We start from the raw sequence: 21,491 nt of genomic DNA on the forward strand, positions 1-21,491 counted from the left end.
CCCTGCTGTCGACCAGCCACACTTCTGCATCCCCTCTGCGCTTTGCGACCCCACTCCAGGTACCATCAGCCTGCTCAACGCAGTGAGTCCCGGCTTGGAAACTTTCGTCGAACTTCCTGAACTTTGTGATGTCTGTGATTATGTGTGACTTTGCTCCCGCATCCACCATCAGACCTCCGCTCTTCACGTCTGGTACCGGCATCTCCGCGTCGCTTATGCGGAAAGCATACTCCTTCTCCGCCGCGTCAGACACTCCCCGTGCGTTATCCCGCTGCTGCTTCTTCCTTCTACACACTGCACTGCTGTGTGTGGTACTTTTACAGTGATAACACCACTGTATACGCTGACAGCCTCTGGATATGTGGCCTTTTGCTCCGCATTTGTAGCACACGATGTCTGGATTGTCCTTTGCGATCTCCTGTGCGCGTCTCGTGCCAAACTGTGCACTAGCCTTCATCACATTGGCACGCATATTCTCAATGTCCTCATAACTTTATAAGTTTAGTCTTGAACTCAGAAAAAGTCATTTTGTCCTCACTCGGAAACAGATGAATAGCAAATGGCTTAAATGAGTCAGGGAGCCCTTTCAAAATCATTGCCGCACTTCTCAACGCGGTGGTCTCAGCTCTGATAATGTATTCATTGACGTTCTCCATGGGTGACTTTTGTAATGAGGTCAGTTCTGTGTATAAGTTGATCACTCGGGGCTTGCCTTTTCTAGCATATAACTCACGGAGGATCTTTAGCGCTGCTCGTCTGTCGTCTGCCTTAAGTTGATTTATATACAGGCAAATATATAGACATGTTCATCCTAGACAAGTGAGTAAAAAAATATTCAATGTTTATTTGCACACACAAACACACACTCCGCACTCCACACACACACACACACACACACACACACACACACACACACACACACACACACACACACACACAATAAGACTGCTCTCATTTTGGTGTGACTCACTTTGTCTTCACTTTTTGATCCTCTCGAAACAGCCTGTGGTGCCGTTACATGAGCTTGTCATTTGGAGATGGTGTTACTAAAGTAGAAAATTCTCTGGGCAGACACACCTAAAGAGAAGAAGAGGCTCTCAACCTCCTGTTCTTTTACTACATTCAACATTTGAGCAGCAACTAATTGCTCTGCTTTTGGTGGTTTTAATGTTTAGTTTCACGCTGTATAGTCATTTCTCCTGCCAACCCACAATGCCTTGCGGCCTGTGTCATTTTAGACACTTCCTGTGTTTTGTCCAAGTTCAACTGAAACAATCCTGATTTGCTGGACAAACGAGAAAACCAACCCTAGAACATCTGAACCGTTGTAGGATTCACCGCTGTGAACACAGCTCAATTCAAACAGACAGGAGGCAGGAAAGAGTTCAATGAAAATTAAAGGTGACCTTGACATTTATTTATTAAATCTTTTTAAAAAAAAACCAAAGGTTAAAAAGCTTCAACCGCTGCCTTTCCTACTTCCTCCTCCTCTGTAGCACAAGCAAAGCCCCAGCAGTGCAAGGACAACCACGACGGCGATGCCCACGCTCAGCACCACCTGTGCACACACACGCACACAGAAGCTGCAACTGAGCAATCGACTTTAACATTATTGAGGGATCGTTTGTCCTCTACGCACCATGTGATGAACTCGTAGGCTAGTCTGTTTGTGCTGTTTTCCAGGCTGATCCCACTGGGAGAGAGAACTCTCATAGTCCAGGTTAACAACCCCAACCGGAAGGACCCGGATCCCCCAGTAGGCCCGCTTCACCCTACGGTAGGATGCATCCTGGACCTCACAGCGATATGTGCCTGAAGAACATAGGAAGCAGTCAGAAGGGTGAGACAAGTTTGGTTATTCTAATCCTGAAAAGACACAACCAACGTGATGGCATTTGGAGTGAATATGAAATGGCTGCTGCACAGACTGATGTAAAGGAGACATTATCTATTGCTGTTCACTGCAATTTTAAACAAGTGTCAACTTCCTGCTACGCACTTAGCCGGAGGATCAGATGTCCCTCTCCTAGCTAAATGAGCCCCTTTCAAAATAACAGCTTTAGATCCATTCTAACTAAGGGTGTAACATTTCATCCATTAGATCGATGAATCGATTCATATTCCTACGGTCCAACCACATCGATCTGCCTTCCGCATGACATGAAATGATCGTAATCAATTTAAAAGATAATCAATCGATTGTATTGATACAAGGAAATAACGCAATGGATTTAATCACGGCAGTCTTTATATGGATGTTTAAAAAGCGCTTTTAATGTTAAAGAAAGTTACAGCCAACTCTGCAGGCTGTCTGTGACATTATAGGCATCTACCGTAATTAGAAAATCTGAGTTACAACAGCAAGAAGGTTACAGTTTAAGTGATCTCAATGATTGCTATCAGTAATGTTTCAAGCGTCATATTGTGTTTAGTGTCAAACTGACCAGGAAAATATGATCTCTGCACCTATCTTGATTTGACTGTTATAAATGGTCTGTGTTATATCTTAATTTCTGAATTCACCAAGAAAGTTTTACACACACCCACAAAACACACCCACACAAACCAATGACCAGAGCACACCCACCCAAAATTATCTGATTGGCTACCATAAAATGCATTACCAATGGAAAACGCTTAAACTCGCATTAATCATGATATCACCATGGTAAAAGGGAGCGCACAATCCAAAAATCTTCTGATTTTTTTTTCTTCTCTTTTTTACCTTGTCTGCACATACCAGTGCAATCTTTTCGCAAAACAACAATGCATGTTTTATTATTGCAATTAAATAAATTAATTTATTTTATTGCATATTGTGACCATCAACATCCCTCCCTAAGGAAGGGTAAGGAAAACTTTGTTAAAGAGAGAATATAAAAAGAGAGGGCAGTGTTACACCTTAGTGGGGGGAAGGGAATAAGAAAGAGTGAGGCAGGGCAGGACAATGGAATGGGTGGGGGACAATTTCAACGTGAGAGAACAAGATGATGTGTTACTGTTGTGTAATCAGTTAAACTTACGGAAGAATACACAATAAACCTATCTGAACTTCTATGGAAAAAACTACAAAATACAAAACTTAATCTGAATATCATCTTATCTAAAAAAAACTGATTTTATTTTGCAGCAATTATGGTACAAAAACATCGACTACAATAATAAATCAAGCAAATACTTAGCAAATCAGCTTAAACACAACAAAGAAAATTCCTTTATAGCTGCAATTTCTAATAACTCAGGTCAAATTTTAAACTTACCTCAGGACATTAATAAGGTTTTTCATGATTATTATCCAAACCTATACTCATTAAACTTAAACCCACGACCCTGAAGATATTAAAACCTTCCTCAATAACTTAAACCTACCACAGCTCACCATAGATCAGAAAACCACCTTAGACTCACCATTAACCTTACAAGAACTACAAAATGCTTTGGATAGCATGTCAACAGGCAAAGCACCCGGTCCAGATGGGTTCCCTATGGATTCCTGAAGCACTTCTGGTCATTGCTGGCTCCACTCTTTTTCAGAGTAGTAACAGAGATCAAAAATAAAAGTTATGTAGGAGGCCACATGAATACAGCCAATATTAAATTATGACTTAAACCAGACAAGAACCCCATTTTACCCTCTAGCTATTGTCCCATCTCACTTATTAACACATAAGTGTAACCACAAACAAAATAACATCCCAAAGCTTCACACTGCAGAGGGGAACCGGACAAGGCTGCCCACTTTCACCTCTGCTTTTTGCAATATTCGTTGAACCTCTCGCTGCAGCTGTACGTCAGAATACTGTTATTAAAGATATCCACTCATCCATCTCAGAATACAAAATTAATCTTTATGCGAATGATATTTTACTTTATTTGGAAGAACCCAGATCCTCATTAGAAGAAGTATTTAATCTAATAAACAGCTACTCTGAACTATCAGACTATTCCATTAACTGGTCAAAATCATCAATCCACCCCTTAACAAAAAAATTAATGGAATCCTGAAAGCCTAACCCCACAATACCCTTACCCCACAAATACAATTAAATATCTAGACTTAGGTATATCACCAAACTTAAATTAACTAATTAAACTAAACCTTGATCTGTAATTTTCTACAGTACCTACAAGTAACAGAGACAATTAAGAAAACTATTCTAGTCAATCCAGTTACATTACAACCTCCAGAACTTGTTATATATATGAAAAAAATCTCAACAAAATCAAAAAAACTCCCAAAAATGTATAGTGCTTATTCGAACACTAACTCTATCTACTTACCAGTTGCTAATCAGGAAGCTGAACTCTCAATCACCACGAACACCAATTTCTGAACAGAAATTTGTTGTAATACTTTTAAGATGACAAAAACACAAACCTTCAGCTAATTCAATACAAAATTCTCCACAGAACACACATTACCCAACAAAAAATGCATAAAATGGATTTCTCCCCAACAGACTGCTTTCAGTGCACCCAGGGAACAGCTGATTCTTATTTACATGTCTTGTGGTTTTGTTCCCAAAAACTGTCCATTTTGGACTGTAGGATTCCTCTATCTCCAAATCAATGTCTGATAAGGGACCTGATGATGCTTGATCTTCCAGCAAACCAATCGCAATCCATCCTTGCAGCACTCACCATAGCCAAAAAAACATTAGTGAATTGGAAAGATGAAAAACTCTTAAACATCAACCAATGGCAAAATCTCCTCATAGAATTAATTTCCATGGAAAAGATGTCTGTTCTTAGAAAAAATAAAATAACCTGTTTTGAGGAACGTTTTTTTAAAATGCATTAAATCTTCATTTTTAGCCAGATGACCTAGCCTGCAAGCGACTGCCAGCACCACTCTTTACTAACACACAAATCCAACAGTAGACCTGACCCTCCTTGGGCTTGTGGATGGACTTTGGCCTGGGGCACTTGGGTGGGATGCATAAGTGTCTGGGTGCCTCTGTGTGGGCGTGCTGTCCCGCTGGATATTCTCTTGGTCCCCGGGCTGTTTGGTGTTGCTTTCCTGAACCCTCCGTGCACATATGGGTGGTCCCTGGGGCTGGGGGCCTGCAAATTCCTCTGCTGCTCTTTCCTCTTGTCTGATTCCCTGTCCCTTCCTCCCCTTGCTCCACCTTTGTTCTTGCGCCTGCTCTCCTAGTGAGTTGGGTGGTGGGGGGCTCCTGTTGATCTGGGGTGCTGGTGGTGGGGCTGTGGTTCTCATCTGCAGGGGTGGGCAGTGCCGCGCCTGGTGGGTGTGCTTGGGGGTGGGCCGGTCGGGCGGCCTCACGTGGTGGGGTTCATAGCTCTGGGCCAGGGGGTCCAGGAAGGGTAAAAAAATGGTAAATGGACTTCATTTATTTAGCGCCTTATCACCACACTGAAGCAGTCTCTAAGCGCTTTACATATCAGCTCATTCACCCAATCACTCTCACATTCACACACCAGTGGGACAGGACTGCCATGCAAGGTGCTAGTCGACCACTGGGAGCAACTTAGGGTTCAGTGTCTTGCCCAAGGACACTTCGACACATAGTCAGGTACTGGGATCGAACCCCCAACCTCTCGATCAGAAGACGACCCTCTACCACCTGAGCCACGGTCGCCCAGGGGGCGGGGTGGATCTGGGGGTGGCTACTGCTCGGGGGCTGCGCTTGCGTTCTGGCTTGCTGAGTAGTGGGGGGTAGATGAGGGTTGCTCCGCCGACTCGTCTGGGCGCTTTTGCTTTGTTCCCTAGGACGCTCCTTCACCGGGGATGTCGCTGGTGCGGTGGGCCGGGCAGGGTCGAGAGCCCTCTGGGGCTCACCTGGGGGGACCTTGTTGGCCGGTGTGTGGCGTGTCCCTTTAATAAAGTGTTTCTTCCCCTGTCCTTAGGGAGGACTGGTGATGGAAACAATTCTGCAATTAAATAAATTAATTTAATTTAATTGCAATTTTAAAACATGAATTGCTGTCTTTAAAAGATTGCACTCCTTGTAGAAGTGCAAGATCCCAAGTCGAAAGGCAGCCACTGCCCCCCACATACACACCCGAGAAAGCCCCAAAGGAGCCAAGGACCTAGTGCACCCCGCCACTAACCCCAACCGCCAAACCCAAGGCCCCCTGCCAACATTCACCCACCAACCCATTGGCCGCCACCACGGGAAGGAGGCACACCAACAGCAAACATCCGGTGCGGTACAGCAGCCCCCCCAACCAAGGGCACACTGGACCCACCCACCAGCCCACAGATAGCAGGACAGACCCACCAGGCGGGGGACAGCAACCTCAACTACTAGAACAGCATCATTCCGAAGCGCCACGCAACCCCGCCTCAACCCCGGCACTGACACCAGCACTCCCTAAGCGCATCCACCCCCCACACCGGAGCTGGACTGCCCCCAAGGAAACCAGGAGACAAGGCAAGCACCAAGCCACACCCGAAGGGAAGAGGCACCCCTATGCCCCACTAGGTCTACACCGCCCGGTGAGACCACACTAAGAGAGCACCCAGCAACAACCCTCCACACCCCCCAGAGACTCACCACCCCGCCACGCTTGACTACATCATCCTGATGTATTTGTGCTCTACACAGCGGCCCAGCCACCCAACCTTTGTGTATATATGTGTATGTGGTGCAATAGCTCCAGAAGGTGGAGGTGGTGGCCGTACACTCCCGGGGGGTGGTGTGTTGTGTGATTAAAATTGGAGGGATTGGTAGGGCAAATTGAGTTGGGAGTGCCGCCCCCGTGCCACTGCTTAGTAGCACAAGCGGCGGCCCCTCCACCCCTAGCCCCACCATCCAGCCCCCCTAGGATTGGGTATGGGTGTGTGGTGCACCAAGTGAGTGAGCCAGACCAGCTGGAATTGAAGTGAAGGTTTAGCGTACAGGGTGGAGATCCATTGTATTAATGATTCTCCAAAGCCGAATTTGCCAAGGACAGCAAGGAGGAATGACCAGTTGACTCTATCAAATGCTTTTTCTGTGTCGAATGACAAGCTTATTGTTTTCTTTTTGTGTTCTGAAAGTTTAGTGACCTTTGTGGCTAAAATATCACTGATTTTACACTGTCCTTGGTGCTGAACTATGGCAAATTTGACAGCTGTCACTCAAAGCAAGAGAAGGATGCGCTCATGTGTTCATGTGATATTATTGGCCTATTTATTTAGCAAAAGGCACTTTAAAAAAATTTATTCTGTGACATTTTTGCCTCTCTCTTACTGCCGCAACAACACTCGGTGTTTGTTGCGGGACCTCATGATTTTCAAATTAAGCACTGCTATACCTAAAACTGATATTTGGAATCAGCCCCAGGGGCACGCCACCGGCACCGGGAACTCCTGAAAGCGAGCCTCTGGTCATCCAGCAGGGCCGCACAGCCCCAGACATCACAAGGACAGCAGCCCAGACCCCACCGCCTGCCGGACAGCAAGACCCAGGGCGCAACGCACATCACCGGCTTGCAACAGACCCACAGCTGCCCCCTGTGAGAAGGAGACACACCTGATGTACTGCAGTATGGCGCCTGCACCTACCCATCAGCAAGACAGCCCCACCAGGCAATTGACAACGCTCCCAACCGTCAGTACAGCGAGCACCAACTCCCAGCAAACAGCACCATCCCGAAGAGCCATGCAACCCAGCCCCGGAGCAGATGCCAGTATCTCCCCAGTGCGCCCCCTCCCCACACCAGCAGGCTTGAATGTGTGATCCCACCCACCAACCTGTTATGGTGCACTTCCCTAACCCCTGTGTGAATGTGTGTGGTTAGTGAATGTATGAGGTGCAATTAAAAGGGTACTCCCCACCCAACCCATATACTGTGTATGTATGTGCTGCATTAGTGCCAGAGAGTAGAGGGCAGTGGTCCTCTCCTCTGGAGGGTGATGTAGGAGGTATGTTTAAAATGGGAGAGATTGGCAGCACAAGCAACAGCTCCCCGACCCTCAGCCCCGCCATCCAGCCCCCGAAGGGTTGAATAAAAGTGTGCTACATGTGATGTGTATGCTAGACCAGCTGGGAGTCTGACTGTCCCCAGGTAACATCTCACACGCTGCACTGGTTGTCCCTTGATGAATGTGAGGTCCTGTGTTGGAGCATTCTTCCTGAAGTCAATGAGCATCTCCTTTGTTTTAGATGCATTGAGCTCTAAAAAAGAGCCGAGCAGGCTCACAATGACTGTGACGTCAGCAAATTTTAAAATATGGCAGCTCTCATGCTGACTTTGACATAGATTTGTGTAGAGAATAAAAAGCAGTGGGTAAAGAACCCATCCTTGGGATAAGCCTGTTGAGGAACACAAGATTTTGATAAAAACCATTGACTGTCACGCTTTGTGTTATGCTTGTTAAAAAGTCAAGAATTCATCCTACCCGGTTGTGGCTCAGCTGGAAGTGCTCAGTCAGCCAAGTGACTAAAATATGGGGTTGGATGGAGTTCAACGCTGAGGAGAAGTCAATAAAAAACAACCTAGCATGAGTCTTTGTCAGCTCTGATTTGACAATTTTTTCAAAAGCTTTAATTTCGATTGATTTAAGAATGATAAGTCAATGATCTGAGGGGCCTTGATTGCCCATACTCAGTGTGAACATGGCAACCTCCTCTAATCCAATTCAAACAAGTGGGCCCTGTTCTACAACATTTATTACATGGAATGTGAAGGGACTTAATAACCTGGTCAAACGTAAAAGGATTTTTGCTCATGTTCAGACCTTTAAACCGGACATTGTCTTTTTACAGGAGACACACCTGCGCCTCACAGAGTGTAATAAACTGTCGTGTAACTGGTTTTCACAAGTGTACCATTCGGGCTTTGATTCCAAGGCCAGAGGGGTCGCTATACTTTATATAATTTTGTAAAAACCTAACGTATCAAATTGATTTTTTTTCTGGAGCTTAATGATACCCCAGACATCTCAAAATCCATACTATGGAAATCTCTTAAGGCATACCTGCGCGGCCAAATTATCTCCTTTGCAGCCCAGAAAAATAAAAAAACGTTTTAAGCGACTTAGGGAACTGACTGAGCTTATAGCAAACCTGGGCTCACAATATGCTAGTAATCCATCTCCGGATCTGTACAAACAAAAACTATTGCTGCAATCTGAATTTGAAACTCTTTGAATTAAACAGACAGAGAAACTTTTGCTCAGAACAAGACAAAAGTTATATGAACATGGAGAAAGAGCCAATAGACTTCTCTCGCATCAGCTACGTCAGTCGGTTTCAAGCAACTCAATACCTGAAATCAGAGTAGACTCGAGTCGAACAACAACTGACCCTAAAGAGATTAATACAGTTTTTAAGACATTTCACCAAAATCTCTACACCAGTCAGACTGCATGTACAACAAATGATATAGATTTATTTCTAGGTAGATTAGATATTCCTACAATTGCGACAGATCAACAGGAGTCACTTGAGGGACCTATATCCATAGCTGAAATTTTAAAGGCGATTGGGTCTCTGCAGAGCGGCAAAGCGTCAGGTTCAGATGGGTTTTTGTGTGATTTTTTCAAGGCATTTGCAAATAAGTTGGCACCCCTACTTGGTGATGTTTTTAGAAATACATACAAATAATAAGTTGCCACAAACCTTGTCCCAAGCCACAATCTCTGTGTTACTAAAAAAAGATAAAGACCCTCAAAAATGTGAATCTCATCGGCCAATCAGTCTACTAAACGTGGATTATGAAATTCTTACAAAAAATTTTGCACTCCGCCTTGAAGGTATCGCTCCCACAATCATCCACGAAGATCAAACTGGCTTTGTTGCAAATCGACAGTCCTATTTTAACACTTGACGCTTATTCAATGTTTTGTATTCTGACCACTCCACAGATCAGCCTGAAGTGATAGTCTTTCTCGATGCCGAAAAGGCTTTTGACTGTGTGAAGTGGCCATATTTGTTATCGGTCATGAGCAAGTTTGGTTTCGGGCCAAAATTCATATCATGGATTAAGATTTTATATTCAGTGCCACTCTCCTCAGTTCGGACTAACAATATTGTTTCAGACTATTTCCCACTATATAGAGGTACCCGCCAGGGCTGCCCCTTGAGCACCTTGCTTTGCGATATTGCAATCGAGCCTTTGGCTGTGGCACTGCGTTCGGATGAAGGTGTTAGAGGATTAGTCGAGGAGGAGCTATTCACAAATGATCTCTTTATGTGGACGACTTGCTTTTGTACATAACGGACCAGGCGGAGTCAATCCCGAGAATGTTGGAACTGCTTGCCTCGTAAGGCCGCTTGTCAGGGTACAAATTGAATCTGGGAAAAAGTATACTCTTTCCCATAAACCAGCTAGCTAAAGACCTAGCTAACCAGAAATGCCCAAGGATTCGGAAATCTAGATTACAGTGCTCTAGAGCTGAAGGTGGCCTTGCCCTACCAAATTTCATGTATTACTACTGGTCAGCTAATATTGTAAAACTTTCCACCTGGCTCCGCACATTTAAAGAGGGCGGCGGCCCACTTTGGTCTGTTATGGAACTGGGTTCTAGTCCTCCAACCACACCCATAGCTCTAATGTGTTCCTCATTGCCATTAGATGGGAAAATAAAATTCACGAATCCATTGGTTAAAAGCTCTCTCAGTATCTGGTTTCAATGTCGTCGCCACTTTTCCTTCAAACAGTTCTTATGCTCCTATTACTTCTAACCCTTCTTTTTACCAGCCTTAAATGAGTCGGGTTTCAAAATTTGGCAAACAAAAGGGATTGTGTTTTTCAGGGATCTGTTTGTTAATGGCTCATTTATGTCATTTGAAGATTTAGCAAAAAAATTTGATATTCCCAGATCTCACTTTTTCAGATATTTACAGGCCCATAGCTTTGCATCAAAGCATTTCTCCACGTATCCAAACAAATCACATGCTTGCCCCCTTGAAGACTGTTTGCAGCTACAATCTATTTCCAGAGGACAGATTTCCAAAATATACAATGCGTTGCATCACATATACCCTACTTCTTTGGCTGAGGTGAAGACTTCTTGGGAACAGGACCTAAACATGAAAATATCTGATGATACCTGGGATTTAAGTATCGCGCTCATACATTCAACGTCCATCTGCATACGACAATGTTTGATACAGTTTAAGGTTCTTCACCGTTCTTATTTCACTAAGGCCAGGCTTGCTAGGATATATGGTATCTCTGATGATGCGTGCCCAAGATGCAAACAGTTGCCCGCCACCATGAGCCATATGTTTTGGTTCTGTGTGGCATTGGGTGGGTTTTGGGGTTCTATATTTGATGCTTTCTCACATGTGTGTGGCAGAAAGATTGATCCCAATCCGATTACTGCAGTGTTTGGTGTTGTCCCAAATGGACATGGATTGACTACGTACCAGACCAGTGCCATTGCCCTTTCATCACTTTTGGCCCGCAGACTCATTTTAACAAACTGGAAGGATGTACAACCTCCTTCCTTTATTCAGTGGGTACGAGAGTTGATGATGTGTTTGCAAATGGAATATCTATGGTACAGCGTACGTGGGTCAATAAATAAATATCATAGGACATGGTCGCCCTTCATTGCTTATGTTGAAGGTTTGCCTTTTACTTGAGTGGGATGTGTAAAGCAAAATTCAATCATTGAGGAGTTGGGTTGTGCAGCGTATTGTATCGAATTGTATGTTTTTTTTTTCCTTTTGTTTTTGTGTGTGTTTAATCTATTTTTATGGATATCTTTTCACAAGATGAGGGCTCATGTGCCGCTGGTTGGCATTGTGGTGTAAATCTCTGTAAAATAAGTTTGAAAAAGCCCTGATTCTTGAAATGTTTGTTTGTATAAAACTGAAAAATCTTTAAATAAAGTGTTAAAAAAAAAAAAAAAAAAAGATCTGAGGGGCCTTTTCGTCTACTTATAATCACAGCCTGCTTCCACAGTAGGTACCGGTTGTTCCTGTAGAGCCAGGTTGAAAATGTACTAAAAAATACAGCTCGGCTGTCTCACACAGGACTTATGTAAGGTGGCACTTATTTTGTCAGGACCTGGACTCTAATTTGTTTTAAGAGAGAGGAAGGACTTTTCCACTTCACTTTGTTCTATGGTAACATGCTGTTCATTTTTCAGTTGTTTTTTTCAGATCAAACTGATCAAACCTAAAACTTATTCAGGCCATTAGACAGCTTCTTGTCAGACCTAAATCCATCCATGTTTAAGCTGGAATTAGTATGTTGCTGAATGCACGCAATGGCCTTCAAGCTAGCCCAAGATGAAGAGATATTCTTTTCTGCCAGCTTGTTTTCTAATGGAGCTTTATATTGTTGTTTGGCCCTGGACATTCAATCTCTCACCTCTCTTTTACTGAGCTCAATTTCTGAGGGGTTTCCTTGGCTAAAATAGTTTTTTTTCTTTAGTAAGATTGAGTGACATATTGAGAGAAGTTTTTAAGAGAGTGTTTTCAGGACACGTGAATAAAATCTACCATTATAAATTTGGTGCTTCTCGTGACATGGACTGTAATTTTGTACCGTGTCAAATATGGTGCTTGTTGTACTAGCAGGGTTTGCTTGAGGGGGAATGTACACAACAAGAGTTGTGGGAATTCACAGGGCAAATAGAAAGGGTGCAGAGACACCGACAGCAGTTCAATGTCAGGCAGGCAGAGGCTGTCCCTGAGAGTCACAGATGTGCAGTAGCACTTGATGACATTGAGGCGCATGCCCCCTCCTCGTGATTAACCCATTGCTGCAGCATTACGGTCCTGAAGTACTGGAGGTCCAAAGCCATCTATTGTCAGATCGCTGTCTAAGTCAGACTCAGTAAACCATGTCTCACAGCTGTTCTTAAAGTCATGGAGGAAGGGGGCGTTCCCCTGCTGTTCGTCCACTTTGTTCTGCAGGGAGTGAACACTTTCAAAGATCAGAGAGAGCAGGGGGAGGCGGGAGAGCTTCCTCAGTCACAGACTGACTCCTCCTCTTTTTCCCCGTTTCGTTTTTTTAGTCCTTTTTATGTTGTCGTTTGTCAGGTTAAAATTAAAATCCCGTCATAGCTGCTCCAGAATATCAGGCGTTTGGAAGTCCCCTGTTGGCTCAAAAATATAATTCTGAGCGCTCAACTGCAGTAAGAAGTCTCGTGTGTACGTTATCCTCGGACCAGGAATCACTTCTCTGCTGCAGGAATCAGCTGAGTGACACACAATCCATTGATAAAAAGTTCCATGGCTGCAGGAGATGTCCAGTGGTTAGAACATAACCATGACAATCGCAGACAGATTTGACCCCAAAATCAGTAACAAACAGAACGCAGAAATCTCCCATCTGCTGGTTGCATTTTGCGCATGCGCCCAAGGAGGCATAACAGTAATTGTTTGATTAATAGATGTTTAAACTTAACAATTTTTTCTGTGATTCATGTATTAATGTTGTTTTGCAATAGAAAAGTAGATAGTTTGACAAGATTTCACACCCTAAGGGCAAGGTATGAATAACTCATAAAGTGGTCTAGGACACTTTAACTCATTCCTGGATGGCACTCCGGCTAATCTCAATTGTTAATATTCAAATAATTAATATTATATTGTCTGCTGGGTTCCGGCCTGGCCCCCTCAGTTTGCCTGGGTGCCACACTCCAGGTTGAAACTATCATTGATCCCCCTTCCTTAGAGTTTTATTTAATTTATTTATTTATTATTAAGTATCTTGCTCTCATAGTGGTCACACTATGAGGGAAGGGGCGGAGCCTATGCGAACGCCACGCCACTCTCCATTTTGTGTTAATAGGAAATTGGCCAAATCTTGAAAATCTTCAGCTCAAACTTTAACACACTCCTCCTGTAGCTACTATTACTACTACTACTGCTACTACTACTACTACTACTCTACTACTACCACCACTATTACCTCTACTACGACTGCAAATGTTGCGTTATGAAAGGGTAATCCCAGGAAATGACAGTTTTACTTCTGTATCTGTCAGAGGAAAGGCTGTGGTTGATTACATTCTGACACCACATGCAGACTTAAATACATGTGTGGAATTTAAAGTCCTCACTCCTTTGGCTTTAGTACAAAATGGGCAAAAGGTGATTGACCTGATAGATGGTAAAAGCAGGCTCCCTGGCCACTCTGTACTCCATTTGTGTTTTAAAACACAAGTGTAAGGTGTACAAAATATGAAATTAGGAGCGCTCACCTGGATCACAGATAGTATGTTTTAGAACAGGTGCTCTTCAAGGTCATTTTAGGGCATAGCATTGAGTTGAAAATGAGATCAAAGTTCTGAGGCACTCTGTTTGAAAGTTAAGCCTTTTTATTACGCGTTTCTTCTTCTAGGAGTCTTCCTCAGGGCTTTGTATGAAATACAGCAGGTGTAAAGTGTACTTAATTGTCCCCGTAGAGAAATTTGTCCTCTGCAATTGACCCATCCTTCAATGCCACTAGGGCCTCTGTCAGGAGCAGTGTCAGGACCCATCTCCTGATGTTGATGCTAGACTTGGTCAGGACCACCAGAGTTGAAGAATTTTACCTATGGTGCATGTTTTTGTGTGGTGGGGGAAACCCACCCAGACACGTGAAGAAACATGCAAACTCCTCACAGAAAGGCCCGGGCTGGAGCGGGATTAGAAACCGCATCCTTCTTGCTGTGAAGCCTGCACAGGACGCAGGCTTTACACAGAAAATTCATTATCATTTAGACAAAAAAAGACCAATAAGGAAGCGGCGTGATAATTTTCTGGAGTCTGATTTCTGCTTTGAATTATATTATTATTGTGGATCAATTACAAATTCCACTTGCTTCTGAATTCGGGTGCATGTTTCTACAGAAAACTCAGTGTAAGATGCGGCTGGGATAGCCGGATCATATCCGTGACCGCTCCATGTATGCTGTTTATAAAGGGCTTCAGTTTATTCAGTTTGGGCCATATTGTAACACAATTGAAAAAAAAAATGATTGGATGATATTCTAAAGGCAAATGTCATCTTCTTCTTGAACAAAATATGATAGCTATATTCTTAATGACTCCCATCACAATTCCAGCACTGTTCTTGGAAAAATCATAAATATGTCTAAGTTTATATCTCAATAGTGCATTTCTTTCTGAACAAATCAGCAATAATGCATTTATAATATAAAATTAATTGTTATATTATGTCTGTATGAACTTGAGGCAGCGCATCGAAGGCGGCGCGGCAAATGCAGCACGGCAAAGCCGAACTTTTTCTTCTGAGAAAGGATACGATACTTCAAAAACAAACTATCATTTACCTTCTGACTCTGGTTCTGAGGTAATCATCTACTCCTTTTTTATTTGCTGGCTCAACTGGAAAGCTAAGTAGCAAGCTAGCTAGCTATAAGTAGCAAGCTAACTAGCAGAAGAATGGCTGTTTCCACAACAGAATACAGTAGTCTTTTCCAAAAGATTAATGAACTGGAGACTACAGTGCGAGGAATACAAGCAAACATTGAGGTTAATGGACACTGTAGATATGATAATGATACGAATGTGCCGCTGTTTCAAAACAGCAGAGTGGATAAAGCTAACTTGCTACCAGCCCTTGCTAACAAAACTATCAGACCTAAGGAGGATCTTGTTCCCGTTGATAAGCCAACAGGTGCGAGTCTTCCCTTGAAAACCCTGGGAGCTAAGCCGAATAAAAAGTCATGCACTTCCAAGGCTAACGGGCCGAGCAAAGCTCCCTGATATCAGTAACGAGATGGACTGGCCTGCACTGCCTTCGCAGGCTGCAGCCTCAACATCAACTCCCTTGTCTGCCTAGGCACAAAAGTGGACATCTGCTAAAGGCAGGACTATGACCCAGTCTCATGTAGAACTGGGTAATGGATTCCCCCCACAGCTGAATGACCTAGGATCTTGAGGTCAACACACAACCTTCTGGAACTGCAAAGACTGAAAGTGCTTCTGGAAAACAAAAGCGACATGCTAGGCCAAAGCAACAACCTCACACACTGATAATGGGAGACATTTCTGTTAAAGATGCTCAGAAGATGTTTAGCAGCAACGTGAAAGTGATCTGCTTACCTAATGACACAGTATCAGACCTGGCTGACAAAATTTCATATTGTTGCAGATTACTCACATTTGAAAATGTTGTGATTAATTTTGGATTAAATGATTTAGCCAAGGAGGAGTCTGAGGTGTTAAAGCAGGATTTCACCCATCTACTAAAAACTGTGAGCTGTTTGGAGCCTAAAGTGTTCATCAGTGGCCCGATACCTCCAGTCCGCAAAGGAGATCTGAAATTCTCAAGGATTTACTCTCTGAATAATTTTTTGTCTTCGGCTTTTGCTGCCCTTTCACTGAATTTTATAGGAAATTGTCAACTGTCTAAACAAGGCAGGAGTGAAACTTTTCACATCCAACTTATTTTACTTCACCAGTCACACTGCTATCAGTCCTGATAAAGACAAAGGACAACATGTACCATCGGAGAACAAAGCAACAAGGAAAAAACATGGAGCCGATGAGCTTCCAGCAAGAAATCAAAATTGCCAAAATGAAGAGCTCAACCCAAAAATTCACCTACTTCCACCTCATCCAGCTTCTCTCCTACCCCTGCCTTCTTGGATTTACTTTTAACTGCCCAGATGAACGAGCTGGTTCTCGCTGGCACAAGACTGACACCCCACCCTTTACCCCACCATGGTCCCATCTTATCTCCTCTAAAGAACCAATCTGCATCACCCATTCCTCCTCGACGATACCAGGCCCAGGATCACTCTTCTCCTCAGGCCAGCTGTGTTCAAATTAGAGCGACACAGGTCTGATGTGTGCTGGGTCCAGACTGCAATAGCTCTATTTTTAGGAACAACCAGAAAAAGTCAGGGCCTTATGGAATTAATGCAGCTTCTTTAATTCCTGTGGTGACAGGTAACACAGGTAAAATTGTGAAATTAAAGAAAAACAAAAAGCTTAATAGAGATAAAAATTTGACAATGATAACTTTTCATCCAAAAAGTCCACCAGTGTCTCCAGTAAAGTCTTTACAATGATCTCTTCTTAATGTTAGATCTCTTGTTAACAAATCACTGCTAATGAATGATATTATTTTGACACATCCCTTGGACTTTTTATTTCTTAATGAAACGTGGTTGAATGATGGTATCAGTAATACTATTCTCAATGAAAGTGCACCACAAGACTTTATTTATTTCAATAAGTGTCGTACTTGCAGGAAAGGTGGTGGAGGTGCTGCCATCTATTAAATCAATGTTTCAGTGCAAAGAAATAACATTTAGTGATTTTATCTCATTTGAATATATGTCGTTCTTACTGGAGGGTGATTCAAGAGTTCTGTTTTTAATCGTTTATAGACCCCCAAAATATTCTGGAGAATTCATGAATGAGTTGGCTGAACTGCTGTCAGTTGAATGCACTGGATACAACTTTTTGATATTAACAGGTGACTTTAATATTCATGGACAATAGGTTCATCATCTTCATTTTCATTTTCATCTCGCTCCGCCGGGTCTGACTCTGGCTCGAACATGTAAGGCTGGATGAACAAGTCTTCCGTTGTTGACATTTTGCAAATAACCTCTGAATAAAAAGTTTATGCGCCGCTACATAGCCGTATCTCTTCAATCAAACTGCAAAAATGGCCGATCAGCATGGAGTTGAACCGAGAGGGGGCGGGGTATGGAGTGTCTCATTTGCATTTAAAGAGACCGCACCAAAACGAGATGCTCTCAGAAGCACATCAGAAAAGGGGTAGAAAGGGGGCCTGTGGAGCTATAATAATGAGGAATTCAGACCCAAGCATTGCAGTTCCGCTTTATATAGACCATAACTGTATGATTTATATGTAAAAAGGAAGGATTTAAAACCATGATATGTCCCCTTTAAAGGCACTTTTTTCTCTACTGGTATGATTGAGAAGAAGATTTTTGGTAATTTTGTTGTTGTTTGTTGATAATTTGAATTGATTTTACTGACAATTTTAAATGTTGTTATTGATTTTAAGCTGTTGAATGTTTTATCATGTAAAGCACATTAAGTTGCCTTGTGTAAGAAATGCGCTATACAAATACATTTGCCTTGCCTATGGACTAAGGCATTTTTTCTGTAAATGTCTCTGTCTTTGTGTTGTATGTGGCAAAAAATAATATTTTTAAACAAAAACAAAAAAATATACATATAATTTTGAAAACCACTTGTCCCCCTACAGTGGAAACACTTTGTCTTTAACATAGACAGAGATATTCTAAAGGAGTCGCTCGCTGTGCTGATCGTCGACCACCAGGCCCTTCTGGCAGCATTTACCAGAATGGTGAATGGTAGCGTTAGCTTCTTAGCGTTAGCTCTGCAAAAGCTTCAAGCTCACCATCATGTTAAAACAAAAAGCAGCAGGTTGAATTGAATCATTGCTAAAAACCAGTCACTTTTGTTCTCCCAAATGTACCCAACCCTCTGTTTCCTCACCCACCAGTTAAGAGTGTTTCTATTGAACTCAAACGTTTCAAAACTAATCATACTCAAAAAAACAACATTTGAAAGGAATAAGAAACGGCCACTGCACAGACTAATGTGTTTTTCAAGTTCTGAGATGTCTCATCTTTACAGAAACAAACACTGTCGGTCAATGATCTATTCTGTGCTTCCTCAACCTGCATCTTCTTCTCGGACTGGGTCCAGAATCACTCGGTCCAGGTACAGAGTTTTCCAGTGAGCAAACAGAGAATCGTCCGAGGTGATGATTCCTCTGGTGTGTCGCCATGTAACCCTGAGAGAAGAAACGAGGAGTTAGATGAGATAATATAAGTTGGTGGGGGAACATTTTCTTTGTTCTTTGAGTCACCTCCAGGAGAATCTTCCTTTGGTCTTCATAACTTCTCCCAAACAGTCGATCTCCACCCTCTGACCTGCGGTCGCCGTCAGCGTTTGCAGGCCGCACTGCCACGACTGCAGACACTGTACGGAACGGACACGACACGCCTCGGAAACCTGAGAGATGGTCACACGTGATGAAATGTGACGACATTTCATGATATTTCATCACATCTCCCACATCATGTTTCTCACTATTGCAGCTTCTTCAGTTCTCACGTCTTCCTCCACCGCCTTCATCCTGCACAGGGTTTGTGTTTTGAGGCCCAGTCCACAGGTGGCGCTGCAGGGAGAGCTATCGGTGATGAGCTCCATTGACACATCCGCCTCCTCAAGGTCGCCGAAAGTCAGAGGAGGAAGGAGGACAACGAGGACAAAGAGGAACTCTGTGGAAACACGCAGCATCGTCTGCAGACAAGACAACTTTTAATTTGAAAATCCAACTCTGCAACTTCATCACATGACTTTTAATGTGAAGGAACTCAGTAGATTGTGTGACTTATTCTGTGTATTTTTATTTCAGTTTCATATAAAAGATGCAATTTCATCAAAAATATCTAAACATTTATTTATTTTAAAAAAGTCAAAATTTTGCTTCATAAAAATCTGTATAATACATAATTTGTAGCTTTATATATAAATCACATTATTTTACTGATATAACTTTTTTTTATATAAATCTTTTATTTTTAATTCATCATAAAGGCAACCAAAAAGTTTACAGAAAGTAACAAATATATATATATATATATATATATATATACACCACTAAAAAATTTTTTTTTTTTTTTTTTGCCTTGTTTGGCAACTAAAAGTAATTAACTCTTACAGAAATTGACAGCACAGTGTAATAAACATTATATTTAATAAATAAATACATTATAAATTATGATATCTGTAAATGTATGCACAAATAAAACTGAAACTGAACTCTTTTATGAAAGTAGATATGTTGCAAAATGTGAGAGCTTGTAAAATATGATAAAAAATATATATATATATGTTAAACGCTTGGCCACTACAACAGCTGTCAGCGCTCAAGCCTCATCTCCACATAGCGTTTACCTAAATTTAAACAAGGAGAATAACTGACCATAACCATTTTTGTTCATAAATTACTCTAACAACCTTTTTCAAACAATCTGTGGAGGCAAATGTCAGCATCCTGCCTTTACAGTGCCCACTGTCTCCAAATCATCGCTACTGATTGGTCAATCTCACACATGGGGGAGCAGGGAGGGGAGGGGCCATTTCTACAATCATGAATCAGTTTTGCTACAGACGTCTCGTAAAATGTGTTGCAAAACTCAAGAAGCGCAGATTCACACGAGAGAAAAGTAGTTTGTGCATCTGTAGCGGTAGATTCGAGAAGTTGTAACCGGTGAGTTGTGGTTGTAAACGATCATTTACGCAAGTAATTAAAAAACATGTGAATAAATGTGGGATTACAAGTTTGTAGCTGTAATTTTATGTGTAAATATCAGTCTATACATTATTTCTCATAATTTGTGACATTAAATTTATTTCACGTGTATGGATTTTTTATACACAAGCTCACATCACGTTGTACAAGCTCTCACATTTTGCAACATATCTACTTTCATACTCTTTCTTTAAGTAACGTTTCTTATAAAAGCTGCTCACCTCCTTCCTGAAGCCCTGAGACTCTGGGAGATGAATGATGCTGCGCGTTTATCCACAAGTAAACGTCTGCTGTCGCCATGGCAACAACAACTTACCAGGATAGAACTATTTTATGATGTAAAAATTTTGTGTTTATCGTTCAAATGTAGTGCGAATCATACTTATGTATTATTATCAAAATTTTATTTCGATAACTGCATTATCCTGTTTTTAAACTGATGGCAATTACAAGAGCGACCGCTAGATGTCAGGCGAACCCAGAAACATATATACATTTTTATTGTCGTGAGGATATGAAGGTATTATTATTATTGTTACAATAACATTATTTATTTAGCTTAAAATGCAGCTTTTGCTGACTATAAAACGAACTTATGAGGATGAAACATTCTACAAAGATTTTTAGTTTACTGTTATTTTATTTGTTTTTGCGATATATTTTTTTTGTAACAAAAACAGATTCAAGCAGTTTACACATCACTCAGGTTAAACACATTTTTACTGTTTATTTAATGTTTAAGAGCTTTAAAAACGTAACCATTTTTCATGTGTTATTTTATTGTTACTTTGAATAATTTGTTACTATTTCTATATTATATAATATAGATTTCATTATTAAATAATAATTATGAAAAATTATTATTGTTGACATAATATTAATATTTTTAATTATGTATGTTATTAATATCAGTTTTAACAGATATTTTATTTACTTTATTACTTAATATGTACTTTTTTGTTTCTTTTTCACCTATTATTGTTACTTTTAGTTATTTCATTATTTTATCACACACTAAGTCAGGCCAAAACACAGAAAAATAACAGAAATACAGTGACAAGAGTCTGTTGAGCACCAAAGAGAGCATTTAACATGACACCAAAAAATGCTGATTTATCGTCTTCTTCCAGTGAAACCTGCACATTATGAACACATAATAAGTACTGTATACAATACATGATTCAACAATTTTTATAGAGTGAAGATACTAGTACCTTGATCATCTGATCAAGTCCATCAGGTGTCATTTTTCCTATTTGTGTCCTTTCACTTCTTAAAGGTTGCCATGTTTTAGGAAATGT

At 41.7% G+C, this 21,491-nt stretch overlaps 1 protein-coding gene across 1 annotated transcript; it reads right to left on the reverse strand.

The window, feature by feature from the left end:
- Window positions 1–1,459: 1,459 nt before the first annotated feature.
- On the reverse strand, window positions 1,460–20,492 carry tmem81 (transmembrane protein 81). The gene is made up of 6 exons (XM_028452356.1): window positions 20,412–20,492; window positions 18,963–19,175; window positions 18,739–18,884; window positions 18,548–18,663; window positions 1,640–1,812; window positions 1,460–1,558 (listed from the first exon to the last, which is right to left on the reverse strand). The coding sequence occupies exons 2-6, from the start codon at window positions 19,170–19,172 to the stop codon at window positions 1,460–1,462; spliced, it is 744 nt and encodes a 247-aa protein (XP_028308157.1). The 5' UTR covers window positions 19,173–19,175; window positions 20,412–20,492.
- Window positions 20,493–21,491: the final 999 nt, after the last annotated feature.

The sequence above is a fragment of the Gouania willdenowi genome, chromosome 7, assembly GCF_900634775.1.
Source record: "Gouania willdenowi chromosome 7, fGouWil2.1, whole genome shotgun sequence".
NCBI lineage: Eukaryota > Metazoa > Chordata > Actinopteri > Blenniiformes > Gobiesocidae > Gouania > Gouania willdenowi.